At 50.6% G+C, this 22,676-nt stretch overlaps 3 protein-coding genes across 3 annotated transcripts; 2 read left to right on the top strand and 1 right to left on the bottom strand.

Annotated features, from left to right (window-relative positions):
* Positions 1-554: 554 nt before the first annotated feature.
* On the top strand, positions 555-2,194 carry C8Q69DRAFT_123368 (acyl-CoA N-acyltransferase). The gene is made up of 2 exons (XM_028625238.1): positions 555-1,693; positions 1,766-2,194. The coding sequence occupies exons 1-2, from the start codon at positions 683-685 to the stop codon at positions 2,126-2,128; spliced, it is 1,374 nt and encodes a 457-aa protein (XP_028481276.1). The 5' UTR covers positions 555-682; the 3' UTR covers positions 2,129-2,194.
* A 1,494-nt stretch (positions 2,195-3,688) lies between these two features.
* Positions 3,689-6,371, bottom strand: C8Q69DRAFT_481901 (hypothetical protein). The gene is made up of 5 exons (XM_028631628.1): positions 5,497-6,371; positions 5,124-5,421; positions 4,664-5,043; positions 4,276-4,605; positions 3,689-4,214 (listed from the first exon to the last, which is right to left on the bottom strand). The coding sequence occupies exons 1-5, from the start codon at positions 5,921-5,923 to the stop codon at positions 3,856-3,858; spliced, it is 1,794 nt and encodes a 597-aa protein (XP_028481277.1). The 5' UTR covers positions 5,924-6,371; the 3' UTR covers positions 3,689-3,855.
* A 1,709-nt stretch (positions 6,372-8,080) lies between these two features.
* Positions 8,081-22,551, top strand: C8Q69DRAFT_409171 (nonribosomal siderophore peptide synthase SidC; the record flags this gene model as incomplete). The annotated part of the gene is made up of 2 exons (XM_028628237.1): positions 8,081-8,632; positions 8,686-22,551. The coding sequence occupies 2 exons, from the start codon at positions 8,081-8,083 to the stop codon at positions 22,549-22,551; spliced, it is 14,418 nt and encodes a 4,805-aa protein (XP_028481278.1).
* Between the last annotated feature and the right edge of the window lie 125 nt (positions 22,552-22,676).

Here is a 22,676-nt window from a genome sequence, read left to right on the forward strand (position 1 = left end):
TATTATCTGGCCCACTGCACGAAACGTCATGAGGTCTCTTGTTGGCATGCACCGGACGTATGTACCATACAATGTCTCGCACCGGTGATTCTTTCTGAGCTTCACGACGGAGTTAAGTAATTATTATCTGATAATCTTTTACCGATGCTGATGCACCCAGACTCCGAACCTGTCGGTACTGCTGAGTAAGTTCATTAGCAGCAGTGGGCCTCCGATACAACAGAAATAGTTACTGTACCTGATTCGGGCGAGAGAAACTCCCATCGCCTGTTCTCCGGATGCTCGCGAAAGTGTGAGCTGGCGCCAAGTGACGTGATGATGGTGATGTCCCGCAAATGTGGGCATTATCAGCTTCGAGACTCGCAAGTCTAGCTTCGTCAGTGGTCGGGCTCTGCCGTCGTCTCGTTCTAGGAGTGTACCATACATACCCTGTCACTTGAGTGGACTCGATTTTTCTGGATCGCCGTTGTGCCCAGACTTTCGGAAAACCGAGGTTAGAATCCATCTTTATCCATCAAAGGCCGCGGGAATGATCCAGTTCATAATCGCAATGCGGACCGGACAAAGTTCTTCCAGCTGGCGATGAGTTGTGCAACGGTGAACTCGTCCAACGTTTGAAGCTCCCGTCATCCGAGACGTTCAGTAGTTGAATGCTATTTCCTCTCATTTCCAATTGTTACATATGATTCAAGCTGCCATGGCTTCCGCATCGTCTCCTCCGGTGGGATATCACCAGCAGGAGCTTCCTCTCGTTCGACTTCCGGAGCCGTTCAAGACTGCCTACGAGATCCAAGTTGCCTCGACAGACCAGACATGGAAGATATTTCGATTGGCGCTGAGCAGCTTTGATGACGGTGCAATTGCTCCTCCTGAACCTCTTCATCACCCGTCTCTCGTTTTCAGCGAGCTGTTGACGCCCGATCCATCGCAAACACCGCCCGAAGGCAACAACTCTCCATGGGCGCGCGCGAAGCGAAGCCCAGCATGCTACTTGACATGGGATGGGGAAGATACACCTTCCGTGGGACAGATTTGGAATGTCGTCTATGCGATTTTCTCGTTGCGACCAGACCCTGAGATCTTCCGCCTGGTCTTGTCGGGCGTTGGCAGAGAGCTTCTCTCGAAGGAATTGGAAGCAGTCGGCTTAGCGATCCAGCATCCTGATCCCTCTGCGCCGCCAAACCAGCCTATTCCGCAATCCAGCGATCATGTTGGGCAATTGGTGATCCTGCGCCGGACCTTCTGGCAAGGCGCTGGCTGGCCATTTGGTCCTCGTGCGCCGTGGGTTTCTGACCCAAGTATCTATTCTTCCTACCGTCGTCCACTCACTGCGTTCCCACTTCACCCTCTCGAATACACTCTGACGACCAAGTTTCCCGATGTGCGCGTGCACGCTCATCACCCTGTCAGACCTGTAAAGCCAACTCCGGGGTCGACGATATACAGCCGGTATATTCCTCATCTGAAGGAGTACTTTTCCATGGTAGCTCTCGATTACGAGAACGATGAGCACCTCCAACTGTTCCACAAGTGGCAGAATGACCCCCGAGTGTCGAAAGGATGGAACGAGACCGGCACTCTGGACCAACACAGAGAGTATCTGCGCAAAGCTCACGAGGATCCGCATCAATTGACCGTCCTGGCCAAATTTGATGACACATTTTTCGCATACTTTGAAATCTACTGGGCCAAGGTAGGCCGTTGACTCTCTTGCTCATATTTCTATCCATACTTTCGAGTCCGGTAAGCTGATAACCACCTCAAGGAGGATCACCTAGGCGCATACTACGACGCAGGCGACTACGACCGCGGCCGACATTCCCTCGTGGGAGACGCCCGCTTCCGAGGACCGCACCGTGTGATGGCCTGGTGGTGCAGCCTGATGCACTACATCTTCCTCGACGAGCCGCGAACGAGCTTTGTTGTCGGAGAGCCCAAAGCCACAAATACCACCGTCCTCGCATACGATCACGCGCACGGGTTCAACATCGAGAAGCTCGTCGATCTCCCACATAAGCGATCTGCATTCGTCCGATGCAGTCGCGAGAAGTTCTTTCAAATTGCGCCTTTCGGCTTCAACGGCGCTGGGACCATCAAGGGAAACCCGGATCGCGCATTGAAGCTTTGAAATGCTGTCATACATACTTTCTTAGCGTGGGCGGTTACTTAAATTGTTTTGTACTCTAGTGAAACGACCTCTTTTCAATTATTAGACTAGCTTTTTTCTTTTCTACCCGTAATTGTATTGTGGCTGCTTGGCTATGTAGTAGTTAGCCGCTGTTTCCATGTCTCACTTTTTTTTTTTTCTGTCAAAAATTTTCCTCCTTCTCTTGGCGCACATAATAATTGATATCGAATCGTTATCACCATGTGGGGGACCACAAACTTAGATCCCTGCATACTTAGTACAGTACATACAGACATTAGTATGTACGATGAGCGGGGTACGAGCTCGGTTCACTGAATACGGAGTAGATAGTCCCAAGTTCCTTGGGCTGGGGATGCTCCCCAGCAGCAGCAGCCCATGCTGGTTTAGCTTGGGAAGAGACTTGGCTTAATATACGGACCACTCTATACTACTACATGACATATAGTACATACTATACCCGCCTAGGTCCGTGCTCTCCGCGTAAGAATAATACGGCATCGCTTCATTCTCCTGCAAATGCCAAGTAATTCACTACGTACCTATACACTACTATGTAGTACGGAGTAAGTACATGATACTCTTAGATCCTTGGCTTCTTTTCCCATTAGTACAGTAGACCCCGCTTGAATCAAAGCCACGTCGTCAGCCTAGACAAAGAACGCGAAAGGAGAAAGCCTAAGCGCGTCAGGAACTTCCGAAAATACATGCCGTACTACTACGTACGCTGTGATAATTAATATTAATTTCAATGGAAATATGTAGACTCCTGGCGGTACCTCTGGAGACGGATCGGCGCCATGTCGGCGAGACTAAAGTACAGTACTAAGTACCTGAATAATCACTAGTTACCGGAGTAAGTAAAATATAGAGTGATAATAAGTTAATGCTACCCCGGGTGATGGTAGGACGAAAATGGAAAACGAAAGTGTAATATTTTTCCTCCATATTATTATTATTTCCCTGGACTGGAGATTACGGACATAAAGAAGAAAAAAAATCACCTCCGAACTAGATAATAATAACGATCTAGGGCCCAATAAACCGACCCACGGACGGCAACGAGCCCGGGGAATGATGATGGCAATAGCCGGATCCAAGACCCCGGAAGTTGATGAAACCGAGACAAAAAGTGCAAAAAGGAAAGAAACTCGAAACAATCTATCGTCTTCTAGGCCCGGTATACACCTTCACGGTGGCGGGACCACCGAGCTTTTCTTTACGTGTTCGATTGAGTGACTGCTCCCGTTCAGGATGCCTATTGGAGAGGAGAGGAATTTTAGTTCAAGTAAGAGAAACATGGTGACATCTGACTAGAAAAAGCCAAGGCTGAGACAAAAAGAAAACAACGACAGAAAAGGGGGACCATCTGATAATCTCGGCGACTCGGACCCTAGATTGATAATCTAATCTGATGGGAACATGATGATCTGATAAATTTCCGCCACCATTTGCCAAGCCGGACGCTGAGATATCTCGGAATCAAGATGCCATGCGCATACGTGACACTACATGACCACGGCTTATACTGATCGTTGAGATTTACTGACTGTATGATCCTGATCGTATCAAGGGGGAAGAAATGAATACTTGGCTATCTAACTTTTAAACCCGCTAATTACCTAAGTGACTATATACAACGTTGTAGATATTTCCAAAGTCAGCATCAAGTATGAACAAAAATACAAAAACATCACTTCTAGAGCATTCTACGCCTGAACAGATCCCGTATTCGTCTTCCTCCTCTCCAACACTTCCGCCGCCATTTTTCTGAGATCCACTTTCCTCACCTTCCCGCTCCCTGTGACAGGGACCGTGGCTGGAACGCCCTCTTCGCCGAAAACGAAGAAATACCGAGGCGCTTTATGCCGACCTAGCTTCTCCCGGGTCCAATCTCGGAGGTCCTCATCCGATGGCCGCTTGTTCTGATATTCTGGTTCGATCTGGATGAAGGCGCCGACAACCTCACCATATTTGGGATCAGGGATCCCGATCACGGACGACAGAGTAATTGCCGGGTGTGCTGTGAGACGCTCCTCGATTTCAAGGGGGTAGATGTTCTCCCCACCTGGTTCAGGCATTAGCTTTATTTCACGGATGCATATTGCTCATGTAGAGATGCAACCTACCTCGGATGATGATGTCCTTAAACCGGCCCGTAATCGTACAGTATCCCTGTTCATTAAAGGATGCTTCGTCACCAGTCTTTAACCATGTAATACCGTCAGAATCAGTTATCATGGTCTCTGCGGTTTTTGCTGGGTTGTTCCAATATCCCTTGGTGATCTGGTAGCCAGCCATGCAGAGCTCTCCCCGCTGCCCAATTGGCACGGTGTTGCCAGCGGCATCGATGATCTTGGCACTGGCGTGCGGCATAACCTTGCCAACTGTTGTAAGACGCGTGTGGATAGTGTCTGTGGTGAATGCGTTGAAACACGTCGGCGATGCTTCCGTCAGGCCTTTGTAGGATGCTATTAGCATTTTTTTTTTCACGCAGGTACTTGGCCAGAGACATACCGTAACTACTCGTAAACTCAGTCATGTTTAACTCCTCAAGCAACCGCTTCATCAGTGGCCTAGGCACCGGTGCTCCGGCGATGATACCTGTCCTCAGACTCGTGCTATCAAACTTCTCCGGTCGTGGCAGGGCCAGAATAGCTTCGAACATCGTCGGGACGCCATGAAGAGCCGTGCATCTTTCGTCCGAAATCGCGTGAAGGACGGCCTTTGGGTCGAATGTCTCACCCGGATACACGATCTTTGCGCCATGCGTCACGACAGCCAAAAGTCCCAGAACGAGACCAAAGCAATGAAACAGTGGCGGTGGACAGCATAGAATATCGAAAGCTGTAAAGTTCATTCGATCACCGATGAACCGTGAGTTATTGACCAGGTTACTAGACACACATTAGTTAGTAGCTTGTTTTCTTTCTTAACGATCTGAATATTCAGTAAAAGTGAAGGGGGGGCAGCATACTGATGCGTCAACATAGCTGCTTTCGGATTCCCAGTTGAACCACTGGTGAATTGCAAATTGCAGACGTCATGCGGACTCAATTGCTCTTCTCGATTCAAGAGCGCTTCTGGCGTCAACCCAGATCCCCTCTCGATGACATCGGCATAGGTTCCGAAATCCTTATATTTTCCCCGAACAATAACAATTTCCTCAAGGGACTTTGACGTCCCATTCTTCTGAGGACGAGGGCCCAATTTCTCCAACACTTCAACCAGAGAATGGCGTCCAATGGTGGGGCTCATAAACAGGAACTTGATATCTAAAATGCCCCCTCATTAGAACAATTTCCTCGCGAAAAAAAAAAAACCCAGTTAATTGATTAAATCTCACTCACCCGCATGATCCAAGGCATAATACACCTCTGAAGGCGTATACGTATTATTCAAAACCACCAATATCGCTCCAACTTTCGCGGCCGCAAAGAAAACCGAAACATATTGCTCGCAATTGCCGGCCATGATACCGACGCGATCGCCCTTCTGGATCCCCACCGCCAACAGTCCCTGCGCGAGACGATAACTCTCCTTTTCGAGATCGCCATATGTCCATCTCGTTCCTGTCCATGGTACAACGAGACATTCAGAATTCTGATGCTGTAGACTCTGCAGCGTGAGGAGCTCTCCGAGTGTGATATCCAGCAATTCCGGCTGTCGCGGCCCATGCACGATGGAGAGCTGTTGGGTCTTGGAGGTCGCGCTCTCTTGCACATGAAGAAGCGTCTGTTGCAGTCGTTGAAGACTGGTATTTCGTATTGTCGACATTTTTTTTTTCTTCTCTTATTTTTTCTCTTATTCAGAAGGGGTATAATCTGTCCTGCGACGTTCGAGAATATCTCTCCAGAAGAGCGAACTTTAAGGACTAATTAACTATCGACAGAAGTTTAATGCTCCTCGGACAAAGAACCGACAATAATGGAGCAAGCTCGGCAGATCCTTCATATGATAAGTTATGATCAGAATAGATAAAGCCTAAGTATGCCCGATCTAATCAATCGATCTTCGGTATTTGCTACTTGATCAGGGATACGTTATCCGAGACAGTGGGAAGCCCTGGTCCCAGTGTCGCGCAGAACACACCAGTCTATTCACGATTCTAGGCGCAAATTGTACGGCATCGTACCAAAGTCAAGGGAAGAATTCTGCACGTATCTACTCCGTACAGGTAATAATAATAATAATAATGATCGGCCGTTTACGGAGCTGAGTGGATCAAAGACATGGCCTACATCGGCCTGAGCCGCCATTGGCGTTTGGGACATGTCAACTTTTTTTTTCTTCGAGTTTTCGTCCATAACTAATGTTTCTTTCTTTTTAGTTCCCGCATGTCTGGCATGGTCCCTTGTTCCTACAGTATGTATTATGACTCATGCGTGGAAAAAACGGGGGAGCAGAAGTAATAATAATAATAATAATAATAATAATACATCGAGATGAAAGGATCTTACCAAAACATCGCATGATTCAGCTCTCCATAGTTATCTACTGGCTTTCGGCATGGTTATCCATCAACTACTGTACTAAAAATGCCAAGTCCGCTTCTCACTACTTGCGTCAGCTGGTTCCAGGAGCGTACAACGTGGAGTAGAGTCGTACTCGAGTAGAGTATCTACATAGTTAGTCTCTGCGTGGCCCCCATCTTTCCCGGCATTGGTCTTGACAGGTTTCTGGCATTCGGTAGTGTGGACCTGGTTGGGCTGTACGAGAAAAGAAAAAGAAACCTTGGAGAGATTCCCGGAAAACGAAGTTACCGCGCTGTTAATTTTTCTTTTTTTCTTCTACCATAATAATGGTGGTCCACTACTGTAACTGTATTATTACTGAGCAGCAATTTGATGCAATGTAATTACTATCGAATGATAACCTCCGAGAGAATTATTTTTTTATTTTTTTTTTTTTTTTTCTCATGAAGACCCTGTGGCAGAGTCGATACGATAAGTGGAGAGATAAAATACCACGACGCTACAGTGGGACTTTACGTCTTAGTTTACCAGGGCCGAAAGCGAATAATCTAATCAGATCGGACATCTAATCAGATTGGGCACAGTGGCTGATTTTAGTGCTGTCGATCTCATTAAAGCAGCGTGAAATCCGCGTTGCTCTTCCATTCCACCGCAGGAAAAAAACAAAAGCCCACCAGAAGGACTGGTACAGTAGTACAGTACGTACATACATACATACTTAACCACGCTGCCGAAATACATAACGATGGTAATACAGGCTCACTACTAAGTACGCCATGTAATATTGTTAATTGGTTACAGCTCCGAGTCTGCTCTCCGTCCGTAAACTGCCGGACGAAAGTTTCCATTAGTCTAACTTACATCCCACACACAATCCTTAGCATGATCGGTTTCAACCGCCGATACTTCCTTATGCCAAGCAGCTGGTCCCATTGGCTTGTCCTCCATCAAACTTGGAGAGGATGGGTTCCATTATTCCATGTGCGATCGTCCGCCGATTCGAGCGTTCTACGGGACCGCGCTAAAGACAATCTCGCACCGATGCCACGGGGACGATGGGGGGCCACTCGTCACTTGGGCAAGGGTCTGGACAGGGAATGATGGTGAAATCATACACACTCGCCGACCTGGTGCCTGACCAACATACATTTCTTTTTTCCGCACCGGCTCAAAGTACAGTAGTATGGTACATGGCGGCGGCGATTTTGACAAGGGGACTCGGCACCGATGCTAAAGCAGTGGACCTTGCTTTAGCACCATCAAGCTCCGATAAAGGTGTGCCAAGCTTAGGAAGATTATTATCAGATCAAAAGAAGAATGTCGTACGCATAGACACAAGTGCTGTACACTTTCTCGGACACGAGGGCTCTCAGTCGCAGGGTTATGTTTAACTAACCTCGCAATCCATTCTTTTTCCATAGAGGTCCTAGGACGCATATCGAAATCCAATCCTTTTCCAATGGGAGGTAATACCTTGTCCCGTGAGGGGCAGCAAGCTCCCGCCCAACAGCACGATCAACCCTCAGTACCTCTGCAGAACGGTCACGATGGAAATGTTGCCGGAGATGCCAACATTCTGCCTACGACGAAGGTACCTGCTCTGGATACTATCGACCAGTATGCTCTCGAGACCCCTCTTTCCCGTCACTCTTCCCGGGTGAGCAGCTCCACGCGTCTGTCATATACCGCAGACATTTCCAGCATTGCGGACGACGTCGTAAAAGGCTATGCGTCCTTTATATCCGAGTTTACTGGTCTCGATGACCTTGCCTTCTCGATCACAAGTACCGACAGTCCCTGGCAAACCGGTGCCAGGTGCGGGGTAATCTGCGCGTCTTTTTCAAGACCAGATTCTGAAGAAGCTGGTTCTTCAGACTCTCAGCTCCCGGAAAAGCTCCAGGAGCTCGAATTTGCCTCCTATAATGAAGATGAGATCCAATTTGCTTTGCTCTTAGCGTCTGGCGTTCGACCTGAGAATGGCGAGCAGCAAGCGGACACTGGTTCTAAAGATGTTAGTCAAGTTGCATAAGATGCATTGAGCCCACTTGAGCTAACAAGGTGTAGACATTCGTTTTGGCAGTTCAGCCGGAGGAGACAAAGAACGAGTTGCAAATTTCTATCTCATGCTCCGGACGATTGATTCCCGAAGGCTCACTCAACCAGATATTGAAGACGGTCAGCTCTTGCCTAGTGAGGGCATCCAGTCACCTCCAGCTGCTAGCTTCTGAAGATGAAAGCGCTTCTCCGGAGCTCTCGATTATCAACTACCCTCCTCTCATGAAACCCCCACCATTGGAACACGAACGTGATGAGCCCATTCCGGACTCTTCTCTGCTTCATGGGGCCTTCGAGCGCTGGGCTCGCAGGGATCCTGGAGCCGTGGCTCTAGATTTCATACAATCACTTCCATCATCTACATCCCCAGCGGAACATAGCGTTCTCACATATGCCGCCCTAAACGCTGCCGCGACGAACTTGGCAGTTCATCTCCGCGGGTTACTGTCACGCCATGACTCAGTGGCGAACTGGCACCGCATTATTCCTGTATACATGTCGACTTCACCTGAACTGTATATTTCATATCTCGGCATCCTGAAAGCTGGCTATGCTTTCTCGCCAATTCCGCAAGATGCACCGGATCAGCGAGTGCGGGAGATATTGGGAGACATTGGCTCCCCTGTGATCTTAGGCAGGACTCCTGAGCCTTCCTCGGGCCCATGGTATGAAAATTTGGGACATTGCAACAACGGATCAAGGCCAGCTTGGATTGATGTGGCAGAGATCACAAGATGGAAAGAGCTGAGCCAAATGTCTCTGACGGAGCTGCAAGCAAGAAGTCCTACCGATCTCCCCCGATCCTCTGAATTTGGAGAAGACAGCGTTGCCTACCTCCTTTTCACGAGTGGTTCGACCGGTAAACCTAAGGGAGTGCAAGTTAGCCATCTCTCAGCAACCTGTTCTATCAACGCTCATGCGACCTCTATTCCTCTCCCTCGAGACCCAAATGGGAGATTCCGCTGGTTTCAATTTGCCTCTCCGACATTCGACCCATCCCTGATGGAGATATTTGTGACTCTCAGTTCGGGTGCTGCTCTCTGTTCAGCATATCGACATCTCACTTTGACCGACCTCGAAACTACCGTAAATGAAGCTAGGGCCACAGTGATGATGGCCACGCCAAGTTTGGCAGCGCTGCTGCGGCCCTCACGCCTTCAGACGCTCGAATACCTTTGGACTATGGGAGAGAAACTCAATCGCACTGTTATTGAGAATTTCGCTTCCAAGGGGCTTCCTTCTGATGTAACAGATGAAAAGCGACCCTCGCGAATGCTCGTTAACGCGTATGGTCCAACAGAAGGTGCTATTAACTGTACCTTCCTAGCTCCAGTTGAACGTTCAGTGCGTGGATCGATCATCGGTGAAGCCTTGTCCACTTGTACAATGCTCGTATTAGATCCCTATTCTCGAGTGCCAAAGGCTGTCCCTGCGGGTATGGCCGGTGAACTAGCTATTGCAGGCCCTCAGGTCAGCAAGGGGTACTTGAACCGTCCGAAGGAGACGGCCAAGTCATTCGTGCATAGTTCAGAATTTGGCCCGGTCTACCGAACTGGAGATATGGCCCGTATCGTCTGGGATGAGAAGGGTCGTCAGTTATTCGAGTTCCTCGGCCGTATTAGCTCCGATCAAGTCAAGATCAGTGGTCGAAGACTAGAGTTGGGAGAGATAGAGTCTGTTCTCGCGACTGTCAACAATGTTAAGGAAGTTGTAGCTGTGCTCTTGCAGAGAGATCCAGCGCAGCAAGGAAGCGAGCAAATTGTCGCTTGTATTGTCCCAAGTGAGGAGACTGAGGCTGTCAAAGACCAAATTCTCAAGGACGCTCACGAAAGTACCCATAGGCATCTGGCCTCGTACATGTGCCCGTCGTCTTATGCTTTCTACGACGCCCTACCTCGTTCAAGCTCTGGAAAGGTGGATAGAAAGACTCTCTTGGCGAGGTTACAGCAAGCCCTGAAAGACGGAGTCAAGTTCGCAGCTGGATCTGAGACCCCAGCTACAAACGAAGTGCATAATGAAGATGAGCCCGATGACTCCCAAGTCGATGATCTGGCATTGCAGCAGCTTGTCTTCCAGTCTCTCGCTGACACTGCAAATGAACCCCTGACCGCTATCCAATCTTCAGTCAGTCTTTATTCTCTCGGCATAGACAGTTTAGGAGCGATGCGGTTCCTCCAGAGGCTGAGGGATAATGGCATTGACGGCTTGTCAGTCAGTGATGTGCTTCGCGCAGGAACCCCCGGAAGGCTGGTCTCCACGATCTTTCAACAACGTCAGAAGAGCTCCAGTCAGCTGCCCAATGGTTCCCAGTCAGCTGAGTTCCGCGTAGTGTCTCTTCAAGAGCAACTGCTGGCTTTTGACGAGCGAAACCGCCAACTTTGTGCAGAGAGACTACATGTAGATGCGCAGGCCATTGAAAAGGTGCTACCAACTACAGCAACTCAATCCGGTATGCTGGCCAGCTTTATTCGCAGTTCATCAGAAGCAACACGTTCGAAGCGATCATATATCTACCACTCAGTCATTCGCCTTGAATCGGGTGTCGATATCGAACGGTTGAAAGCCGCCTGGAATACTGTTATAGCCAGCTATGATTCCTTCCGCACCGTTTTCTGCATGTTGGATGACGAGATGGCGCCGTTCGCTCAGTGTATTATAGCACCTTCTTCTGCACCAAAATCTCAATGGAAGACATACGGTGACTCCAAGCAGGAGAACTCCAGTGCAGGACCACTGGACACTGCTCTTCGCGAAAGTGAGGAGTCCATCTCATTAGAACGCCATCCCTGGAATATCTCTCTGGTGGCAGGAACCAACCAGACGGCTGTTATTTTGAGCATGTTCCACGGTATCTTCGATGGTGGCTCTCTTCAACTTCTCCTAGAAGACGTTACTTCTGAATATCAGGGCAATTCTCGCAGTCATCGGACCTCTATAGAGCATATTGTGAAGCACCATTATCTGGCCGATCAGGAGGAGACGTTGAACTTCTGGAAGAGTCACCTGGAAAACTATTCTCCTGTTCAATTTCCTTCCGTCACACCTTATAGACCATCATCTGCCAAGGGTGTCTCTGACGCGGTAGAGATCACTGCTCGCACGAGCTATGACTGCCTGCGAACGCAATCGAAGATCATAGGCTCCACACCGCTCTCTGTACTTCAGGCTGCTTGGGGTTCGATCCTTCTCGCCTACACTGGGTCTCAGGAACAAGATATCGTTTTCGGAAGTGTGGTGTCTGGTAGGCTTGACACTGAATCCGAAGCATGCGTTGGGCCCACCTTCACCACGGTGCCATTTAGGCTTGCACCAGGTCGGGTGAGCAGTGGTCAAGGGAACGGCAGTCATACAAACAAGACTCTTACCAACCACCTGGCTTCCTTGAATGCGGAGACGTTGCCATATCTTCAGCCACGATTGGGATCGTTGATCACTGCAGACGGCCGGCTACCTTATGATACCCTTCTGGCCTGGCAAGACTTCGGTGCCGGGACCCGTGCGAGCAGTCTCTGGACGTCCGTAGAGCATCCACCTATGGCGAACGATTTCGCCGTCATGGTCGAGGTGTGGCCTGACACGAATGGCGCGCTGACCCTGCGAGCCACTTACAATGATATACAGCTCGACAGGGCTGCTGCACAGCTGATGCTTCAGCAGATGAGCGATATCATAGCTTTCATCCTTGACTCTCCCGACGAAACCTTCGAACATGGCCTTACCAGCACTAGCTCTAGCTTGAAGTCGTCCTGGAATCCAGAGCCGGTGTACCTTGAGGAGCCGCTAAACAAGACTCTTCTGCATACTCAATTTGAAGATCATGCGAAGGATCATCCCGAAGATGTCGCTTTGATTTTCAAAGGAGACCTTGAACGCGACGACAGCCCTCTTAACATCACATGGACTTACAGTGAACTCAACCGCAGAGCTGATGCTTTGGCGCACTACCTTGTCGACCGCTATGGTTCATTTGCCAACTCTCCCATCCCTATCTGTATCACCAAGAGCCCAGCAATGTATGTCGCCATTCTCGGAATTCTCAAGGCAGGAAGTGCATGGTGTCCCATTGATACCTTTTCTCCCGCGCAGCGTCGGCACGATCTCATTGCTCGCACTGGCGCAAGAATACTTCTAGTCTCTAGCCCTGACGGAGAACAACCAAAGGATGCCATCCCGGACGGCGTCGACGTCGTAGATATCAGTGCCTTCGCCAACAGTACGCCAACTTACACAAATGGGTTCACAGGCGATGATGCAGCCTCAAAGGCAGGTCCTAACGACATGGCGTATTTGATCTGGACTAGCGGCACCACTGGCGCACCAAAGGGAGTTCCAATCAAGCATTCTGCGGCTGTTTCGAGTATGAGATCTCTTCAGAAAGATATTCCCGCGGACGTCCCGGGAGGCGTGCGTTGCTTGCAGTTCTCACAGTACACCTTTGACGTCTCAATACAAGATATCTTCTACACTTGGGGCGTAGGAGGTGTTTTGATATCTGCCACTCGAGAAATTATGCTTGGATCATTCGCAAAGCTTGCCAATACTACCCAGGCGACACATGCACATTTGACGCCTGCATTCTCTGCCGGCATTCCCCGAAAGAGCTGTGAAACTCTGAAAGTCATCACCATGATCGGTGAGAAGCTCACCCAGCCTGTTGCTGATGATTGGGGTTACGACATGCGAGCTTTCAACACCTATGGTCCCGCCGAAGTCACTGTCGTCTCGACAGTCCGCGAGTTCGGCAACGAACACCGAAACCTCAAGAGTGCTAACATCGGATGGCCGCTGGAAACCGTTTCTGTCTTTGTGATGAAAGATCAGAAAGTCGTCATGAAAAACGCAGTTGGTGAACTAGCGCTCGGGGGTCCACAGCTGTCTGATGGATATCTCAATCAGGAAGAGACGACAAAAAAAAGGTATATCTGGAACGAAGAGACCGGTCAGAGACTCTATTACACGGGTGATCTCGTTCGCATGCTTTCTGATGGCTCTCTGGAATATATGACTCGTGTCGACGACCTGGTCAAGCTGGGCGGTATCCGTGTTGAACTGAGCGAGATCAGCTTCTCGCTTGGTGGTTGCCATCCACTCGTCGAACAAGTCGAAACTATGATCCTCAGCCGCCCAGACCGACCAACAAAGGTAGTCGTTGCTTTCCTATCTGCACCTGAGGCCGTCTCAGGCGAAGCTGGCGATGGGCTCGTTCTTTCCAATGACAAAGCAGTTGGCATTGCTCGTGCTGCTATCGACCAGGCACGATCTGTTTTGCCAGACCACATGCTTCCTTCGGTTTATGTGGTTGTCAAGAACATCCCCAAGACGCAGTCTGCAAAGATCGACCGTGTTGCGCTTCAGAAATCTTATGCTTCAGTCGATATTGAAGCATGGGAAAGCAAAGTCGACCCATCTGTCAATGGCGAGGTCCAACAGAATGGAACTTCCGAAGAACATGTCATAGTCGATATTATTTCTTCACTAGCTGGAATCTCTGCCAAGGGTATCAAGAAATCGAACAGACTGGCGTCTCTCGGCATCGATTCGATTCGCGCTATCAGGCTTGCATCCAGACTGAACCAGTCGGGTTATCGAATCTCCGTGATAGACGTCCTCCAATGCTTCACTGTGCAGGATCTCATCTCTCTCGCTACAGCGTCCTCTAAGAACCAGTCGTCAGCCAACCGTTTCAACATTGACGAATTCGAACAGAGATGGCACGACTCTGTCATGACCAAAGTCAGCGAGGACTTCTCCGTTGTTCGTGCATCTCCTATTCAGGAAGGTTTGCTTAGTGAGACAATGGGAGTGTATAATATGTATTGGAGCAACCACTTCTTCTCACTTGATAAAGACGTCGACTTAGGGCGACTGAAGCAGGCGTGGCTATACTCCGCCCAAGAAAACCAGGCGCTGCGCGGAGGATTCATCCCGATTGCTGAACTTGAAGTGGACAACGCTGCTGAATTAGGCTTCTCGGTCTTGCAGCTGATATACAGCCAGCCAAGTCTAGACTGGAAGGTCTGTCAATGCACGTCGGACGATTCCCTGCAGGTCTTGCAGAAGAGGATAAACGGTGTCATGGCCAAGCACCAAGCAAACTATTTCCGCTACCCGCCTTGGGCAGTGACAATCTTAGATAAAGATGGCGAGATGATTATGGTCTTCACAGTCCACCACTCAATTCACGACGGCCCGTCACTTGAATACATTGCGGAAGATGTGCGCTCAGCATACAACAATCCTAATTTGACACCGCCCGTAAGGCACCAGCTGCTCGATGCGCTCGCGATTGTCCTCCCAAACTCAGACAAGGATGCTGAGAATCTTCACTTCTGGACAAGGGAGCTGGAAGAGTTCGCTGACCCAGAGGGACCGGCTTGGCCCGATTTGACTGGAAAGAGAAATGCAGCCGATCCCTCTCGACGTCGTAGATTCATCGCAGAGGAAATCACTCTTGGTGTTTCTGCGTCCAAGTTACAGTCTGCTGCAGTTCAATTCGGCGTCTCTTCAATTGCCTCCATTATTCGTGCAGCTTGGGGCTGTGTCTCATTGAATTACTTGGGAGCTCCAGCAACGGTATTCGGCGAGACGCTGTCAGATCGTGTTTTAGACTCGACTCTCCAAGATGTCATTGGGCCCTTAATATCAGTTGTGCCTGTTCCCTTCCGTCCCAGAGGCACCGTTCGGGAGTTCTTAGCTGAGCAGCAGCGGCTGTCGGCTGAAACGTGGAAGCATCGTCATATCCATGCTCGGACTGTCCAGAAGCTCCTGATGCGCTCTAGAGGCCAGACATTATACCCTGGACTCTTCACCTTCCACCCTGTCTCCGATGGTCGCGACACGAAGGCTGATGGACCGTCCCTCTGGTCAGAGCTCGAGGATCAGATCGGTCTAGATGTGGAACATCCGATGGCACTCAATGTCACACAAAACGATGCCGGTGAACTCATTCTGAGTGCATCTTCTGAGGATGCGGTGATGAGCTCCGAGCACTTGTCGTTATTCGTCCGTCAAGTTGATGCTCTCGTCAGTGTCATGCTATCTCATCCGGATGAGGAAGTTCTGGAGATCGTCAACCACTTGCCTACCCACATGCTGTCAATAAGTAACCCCAAGATCAGTCCAGAAGTCGCAGACTCAGTGACTAAGAGTCCTACCTTCTGGCTGGAGAAGTGGGCCGGAGAGCACCCGGAATGGACCGCAGTAGAGATCGCCAGTGAAATCACAGAAGCCAAGGTCGAGAAGGAATCTATGAGCTTTGGTGAGCTGAATGCTGCGGCTAACCGTGTCGCTGCATATATTGCAGCAGCCGGCGTGAAGAAACGGATGGTTGCACTCTGCTCTGGGCGCACTCTTGCTTCCTATCCGATCATCGCGGGTATCTTCAAATCGGGCAATACGTACCTCCCTATCGACGAAGCACTTCCTGATGACCGCAAGGCATTCTTGATCGAAGATGGAAACTGTGCGTTTGTCTTCACCGAGTCTAGCCTTGTCGACACATTCTCCGGTGCCCCTGATAGCTGCAAGGTGATTTGCATTGACGATCCAGCCTTCCAAAACACTCTAGAAGGTTATTCCCCGGAGAATTTTGAGTCCCAGGCAGAGCCAGACGATATCTCCTATCTCCTTTACACATCTGGTTCGACAGGCAAGCCCAAGGGTGTTCTGGTGACTAGAGGTAACCTCTCCTCATTCGTGGAGAGTCAATCAGAATTCATCTGTCGTCATGCTCCGGCAACACTCAAGCTCGCTGGCGCTGGTAAATATCTGGCACTTGCCAGCAGAGCTTTCGATGTCCATCTTGCAGAGATCTACCTCGCCTGGCGCCATGGCTTGGCGACAGTAACGGGTCCCCGATCGATGCTGATGGACGATCTCCATTTGGCTCTCACCAAGTTGGACATTACCCATGCTAGCTTTGTCCCGTCGCTCCTCGATCAAGCCAACCTCATCCCAGATCAGTGTCCGAAGTTGAAGTATCTGAGTGTGGGAGGTGAGAAGATCTCAAAGAGAGTGGTCGACACATGGGGCGCCTCCACCAGCGTGGCCCTGGTCAACGCCTATGGACCAACAGAAGTGACTATCGGCTGTAGCTCAGCACTTGTCACGCCAGAGACCAATTTGAGGAATATAGGAAAGCCCCTCGGGTCTTGCGTAGCTCACGTGTTGATTCCCGGGACTGAGATTTATGCTCTTCGTGGCCAAACAGGAGAGCTTTGTTTCACCGGAGATCTGGTCGCAAGAGGCTATCTCAACAGACCTGATGCCAAGGGATTTATCGATGACTTCCACGGCACTCGGCTCTACAGGACGGGTGATATCGTCCGCTTAATGGCCGATGACTCCATCGAATATCTCGGTCGTGGCGATGATCAAACCAAAATCAGAGGACAGCGACTGGAACTCGGAGAAGTCTCAGAAGTCATCAGGTCCTCGTCCGAAGTCAAGCTCGATGTTGTCACTATGCTCGTCCAACATCCAAGCCTCTCCAGAGTACAATTAGGCTCGTTCATCGCACGAGCAGAGGACAGGCCGCGTGGAAAAGGTCACACTGTTTCCTTCTTGGAGTCCGAGTTCCGGACAACAGGTCAAGAGCTTCGGTCCGCATGTCAAAAGAAGCTCCCTGCGTATATGGTGCCCGAACTCGTTATCCCCGTGAACTTTATCCCGCTGGCACCAATGTCTGGTAAGGCGGATGTGAAACAACTCCAGGCTCTATTGGCGGGAATTCCGTTGTCGAATCTCCTGCAGACAAATGGCGGACCGTCACTATCTTCTAATACTGCACCGAGTCGTCCCCTGACCAGCAACGAAGAAGAGGTGGTCAAGGCAATCCTAAGTGTCATCTCCACGGATGCCTCGATTATCAGTCATGCAACGAACATCTTTGAAATCGGCCTCGACAGTTTGAGTGCTATCAGTCTGTCGGTCAAGCTGAGGAACATTGGCTATGAAGCAACCGTCGCATCCGTGATGAGCAACCCCATAGTTGAACAACTTGCTCAACTGCCTAGGTCTTCAGGTGCAGCGACCGATGCCACAAGCGAGGAGACTCGAAACAGATTCCGCGAATTAGAAATCTATGTCCGTGAGAACCCTGCAGATGGCGTCGATGCAGCAACGATATTTGCTGTTAGACCCTGTCTCCCCCTCCAAGAGGGACTGGTGGCACGTTCCATGAACAGCGAGGGTGTGCAGCTATACGTCAACCACATCATGCTGGAGTTGTCCGGAAGCATAAACTCGGACAGATTGAAAAATGCCTGGGAAGAAGCTGCAAAAGACAACGAAATCCTTCGAACTGCATTCGTCCCGACGCCGTCAGGCATCGTTCAAATGGTCCTCGCCAAAAGTGAATACAAGTTACCTTGGGACGTAAAAGAAGTTGATGACACAGAGCTGCCGTGGTTGAGCTCTCAAGATCAACAAGAAGAACTCGCAAAGGATATCATCAACCGTATTTCCTCAATCCCACCACTTCGTTTCCGGTTGGCAAAGTCCACAGGACCCCAGCAACGACTACTCCTGTCCATCGCTATCCACCACTCTCTTTATGATGGAGAGTCGCTTTCCATGTTACTGGATGAGGTTGCAGCGCGGTACAAAGAAATCGATGTCCCCAAGAGAGGTTCTGCTGCCGCTTTCGTGGAGTATGTCCATTCTCAAGACATCGAAAGGTCCAAAGTCCATTGGACACAGTTTCTTGAGGGCTGCGATCCTACCACTTTCAGAGCCAGCCAAGACGATGTATTGGAGCAGCCAACAGTCGTGCATCGAACTCTCGGGTTCAAGCTCTCTGCACTGGAAGCGCGCGCATCAAGTCTGCGGACAACGGCACAATCTCTGGTACAAGCAATCTTTGCGCTACTCCTTGCGGACACTGTGGGCAAAGGAGATGTCACGTATGGAGCGGTCCTTTCAGGAAGAGCTGTCCCAGTTCCCGGAGCTGATTCCGTGCTCCTCCCTTGTATTACGACGGTGCCTGGTCGACTAAACACTGACGGTCTTACAACCGTCAAAGAGGTTATAAAGGCCGTTCAGGAATCAGCTGTGAAGTCGCTGGAATACCAACACACCTCTTTGCGACTCATACAACGCTGGGTTGATTCTGAGAGGCCTCTTTTCGATTGTCTCTTCTCGTACATTCGGAGCACGAAGCCTCGGGATCATGGTCTATGGAAAGAACTAGACAGCCAGATGGCTGCTGACTATCCTTTTGCTCTTGAAGTCGAAGCGGACAATGCAAACGACCTCATGTACACCCACTGTGGCTTCACCTCCGCGTTTGGCGCATCACACAGCGCAGAGGACTTCCTGGAGAAAATGGACGTCCTTATCTCGAGCATAATCGATGGTGCAGACGTTTCCTTGGACAACTTCAACTTGTCTGTATCGAGACGATCAGACGCAATCACTAAGGAATCCCGATGGGACGAGGCGTCATGGTCGGAGATTGATACGAAGATCCGTGAGCTCGTCGCCAGCTTCTGTGGTCTAGGCCTAGAGACCGTTTCCAAGTCAGCTTCATTCCTCAGTCTCGGTATTGATTCAGTTACCGCTATTCAGTTTGCGCGCAAGCTGCGTGAATGCGGGATTCAGGTTTCATCAGCTGATATCATGCGTTTCTCTTGCGTCGGAGCGTTGTCTGCTCACATTGAAGACACGCGTGCTGAATCCAAGATCAACATCAATGGCGTCACGGAGACGAATGGTATCAAGAGCCTTGATGAATACCGGGATAAGATACCTCTTCTAGCACCCGAAGATTCTATCTCGACCGTCTTTGAATGCGCACCGCTACAAGCAGGCATGATCACTCAGACACTGGCTTCTTCCGGTGAAGTGTATGTCCACCCGCACATTGTCCAGCTTTCCGATACGACAGATATTGAGAAGCTTCGACACGCCTACGCTGAAGTGGTCTCTTCAAATGATATCCTGCGCACATCATTCCACTCTATGCAGGAGCTTGGCTTCTCATGGATCGGCGCAGTCCACAGCTCCCCCCCTCTTCTATGGGAGGAGATTAACTTATCTTCAGACCTCAATATCGCTGCTGAAGTGACGAGCCGTTTCCGGTTGCAAGATGAAGCTTCCTTCCAATCCCCACCGCTGCGCGCATTTGTGCTTAAGACCGCGGACAAGATATACCTGGCTATAGCCATGCACCACGCGCTGTACGACGGTGTCTCGTTGCCGTACATCTTCGAGGATCTCGCAAGCATCTACCAAGGATCAGTACCTCCAGCAAGACCTCAGTTCACAGAGGTGGTCGGACATATCTTGGAAGGTCAAGAAGAAGCATCCAGGTTCTGGACCCAGAGACTGCGTGGCTATGATGTCTTCGAAATCCCACCGCTGCCCGAAACCGAATCATCAGAAAAGATGTACCTCGCAGAACGGCGCGTCGACCTTGATCTGTCGATGATCATTGAAGCCTGCAAGAACCTGGAAGTTACCGTCCAGACAGTATCTCTCCTGGCATATGCCAAAGTCCTAGCGTGCTTGACAGGTAAGCGAGACGTCGTTTTCGGACACGTCCTCGCCGGACGTTCTCTTCCTGTTACTGGAGGCGAAAGGACCATCGGTCCATTATTCAACACTGTTGCGGAGCGCGTCACATTAGATCCCAAATTCCTCAGCAACAAGGCAATAGTGACTCGCCTGCAGCAACTAAACACCGATGCCCAACAATACCAGCACGCTTCTCTCCGCACCATTCAAAGCTCCCTGCGCCAGTCTGATGATCTAAAGACTGCGTCCATCTTCGACAATCTGTTCGTCTTCCAGAAGACTGCCGACCTAGAGCCTGGAGTTCTCGACGAACAGCAAATCTGGCAACCATACGTGACAGAAGACACCGGCGCACAAGCTGAGCACAAACTGAACGTCGAAGTCGACCATACTCGAGACGGCGTCATAATCCGAGCATCTTGCAAAGGACAGTACATATCTCAGGAGACGCTCCGCTCTCTTCTCAGGGACTTCGAGCTCGCGTTCAAAGACATCATCGAACACCCAAATCGCTGCGCAACGATCATTCCTGAGAAGCTCCAGCAGCTACCACTTCAACTGACCGACGGCAACAAGTCCACAGACGAGTCGACTCACCAGGATCCCAACATCCCCGCACACGAGGACACCGTCCGGCAAATCCTGGCTGAAATCGCAAGCGTGCCCCCAGGAGTCATCACGCCCACCACCAGCATCTTCAGCATCGGACTGGACTCTATCGCTGCAATCCGCATCGCTGCCACTTGTCGCGCCAAGGGCCTCAAGGCAGGCGTTGCTGATATTCTCCAAGGAAACACTCTTCGTGGCATCAGCATGCGCGTCTCAGACGAAGCCTCTTCGCCATCCTCCCAGGAAGAGAGGAACAACGACTCAGCCAAGAAGACGAAGAAACCGCTCCTTCCCAACTACGAGCAGGTCCAGGAGACAGTGACGCGACAACTCGGCATTCCTGCCGATGCCATCGAGACTATACTCCCCTGTCTAAGCGGGCAGATGTACCATCTCGTCAGCTGGTTGAAATCCGGCCGTACGCTCTTTGAACCGGCATGGACGTATTCCAGTCGTGAAAGACTAGATGCGGACAAACTGAAGCAAGCATGGTTCAAGCTCCGACAGAGACATCCTATCCTGCGCACATGCTTCGCGGCTCTCTCGCCAGCTGACGCTGTCCAGGTTGTCTTGAAAGAAGCACATCGCAACGGTAACGGGGAAGACGAAACGTTCGAATTGATCGATGCCTCTTCCAAGGCCGTCGTCGAAGCAGCGCAAACTCAAGCAAGAGAAGAAGCGCTCCATCCCTCCTCGCTAAAAACACCACCCGTACGACTCCGTCTCGTGAGGGCGTCTGATCAAGATGCAATCCTCCTCCTCGTCAACCACGCCGCATACGATGCATGGACCATGCCTCAATTCGTTAACGAACTCGCAGAGCTGTATCAGAACCTCGAGCCAACTTCGAACCCGGACTTCCCATCCTTCGTCGAATACTCGATCGATTCTCTGCAGAGTCTTGATCAGGAGAAATACTGGATCTCAGCCCTCGCAGACGGCACGCCTACAATTCTCTCCAGTGAAACAGACCCGTCAGATAAGCAGCAGCAGCAGCGACCATCTCAACTCTTCGTCGGAGCCTGGGACACGATCCACAATGTCTCCAGCCTCGACAAGACTGTCCGTGCAGCAGGAATGGGTCTCCAAACCATCGTGCTTCTCGCGGTGGCCCGCACCCTCGCGCGCCACACCCAAACCGCGAACCCGACGTTTGGTCTCTACCAGACTGGTCGCTCGGCCTCGTTCACAGACATCGAGCGCCTCTCTGGACCCTGTTTGAACGTCACACCTTTCACCGTAAAGAATGCCCTCGATGCACCATCTGACTCACACGCAGGAGCGGAAGCGGAAGCAGAAATATGCATCAATGCAGCGCGCACTATCCAATCCACCCTCGCAGAGCGCGTCCCCTACGAGCAGTCGTCTCTACGAGATATCCTCCGCTGGACAGGCCACGGCAGTAAAGATGCCCCGTTGTTCAATGCCTGGGTCAATCTCCTCTGGGCTCAGCCCAGTGATCCCACAGACTCCTCGTCGCTCTTCAGCCCTCTCCCTATCGGGGTGCCAACAGATTTTATGCCCTCGCATCCTCTTCCCGGCAGCACGTCAGTCGACCTGCTTGACACAACCTTCTTGCCTGACGAGGGCTTCTACATCGATATCGGACCAGATCCGCGCAAAGACACGATCGGATTCGGTGTCCGAGTCGAGGGTGGGATCATGGATGAGAGTGAGGTGAGAACGTTCATTGATGCGGTGGCTACTGAGGTGGAGAGTATCGCTCAAAGTCTCGCACGGCCCGTAAAATGATCATTGCAATGTGGGAAAGGGGGAGAAATACCAGGGCCGTAGTGCTCGGGAAGGGAACGAAACATAGATATAGAGTGCATACCCAGTCCATTGTATATACTAGTAGTAGCCGTTGATGTACATTT

The sequence above is a fragment of the Paecilomyces variotii genome (assembly GCF_004022145.1).
Source record: "Paecilomyces variotii strain CBS 101075 chromosome Unknown C8Q69scaffold_18, whole genome shotgun sequence".
Lineage (NCBI taxonomy): Eukaryota > Fungi > Ascomycota > Eurotiomycetes > Eurotiales > Thermoascaceae > Paecilomyces > Paecilomyces variotii.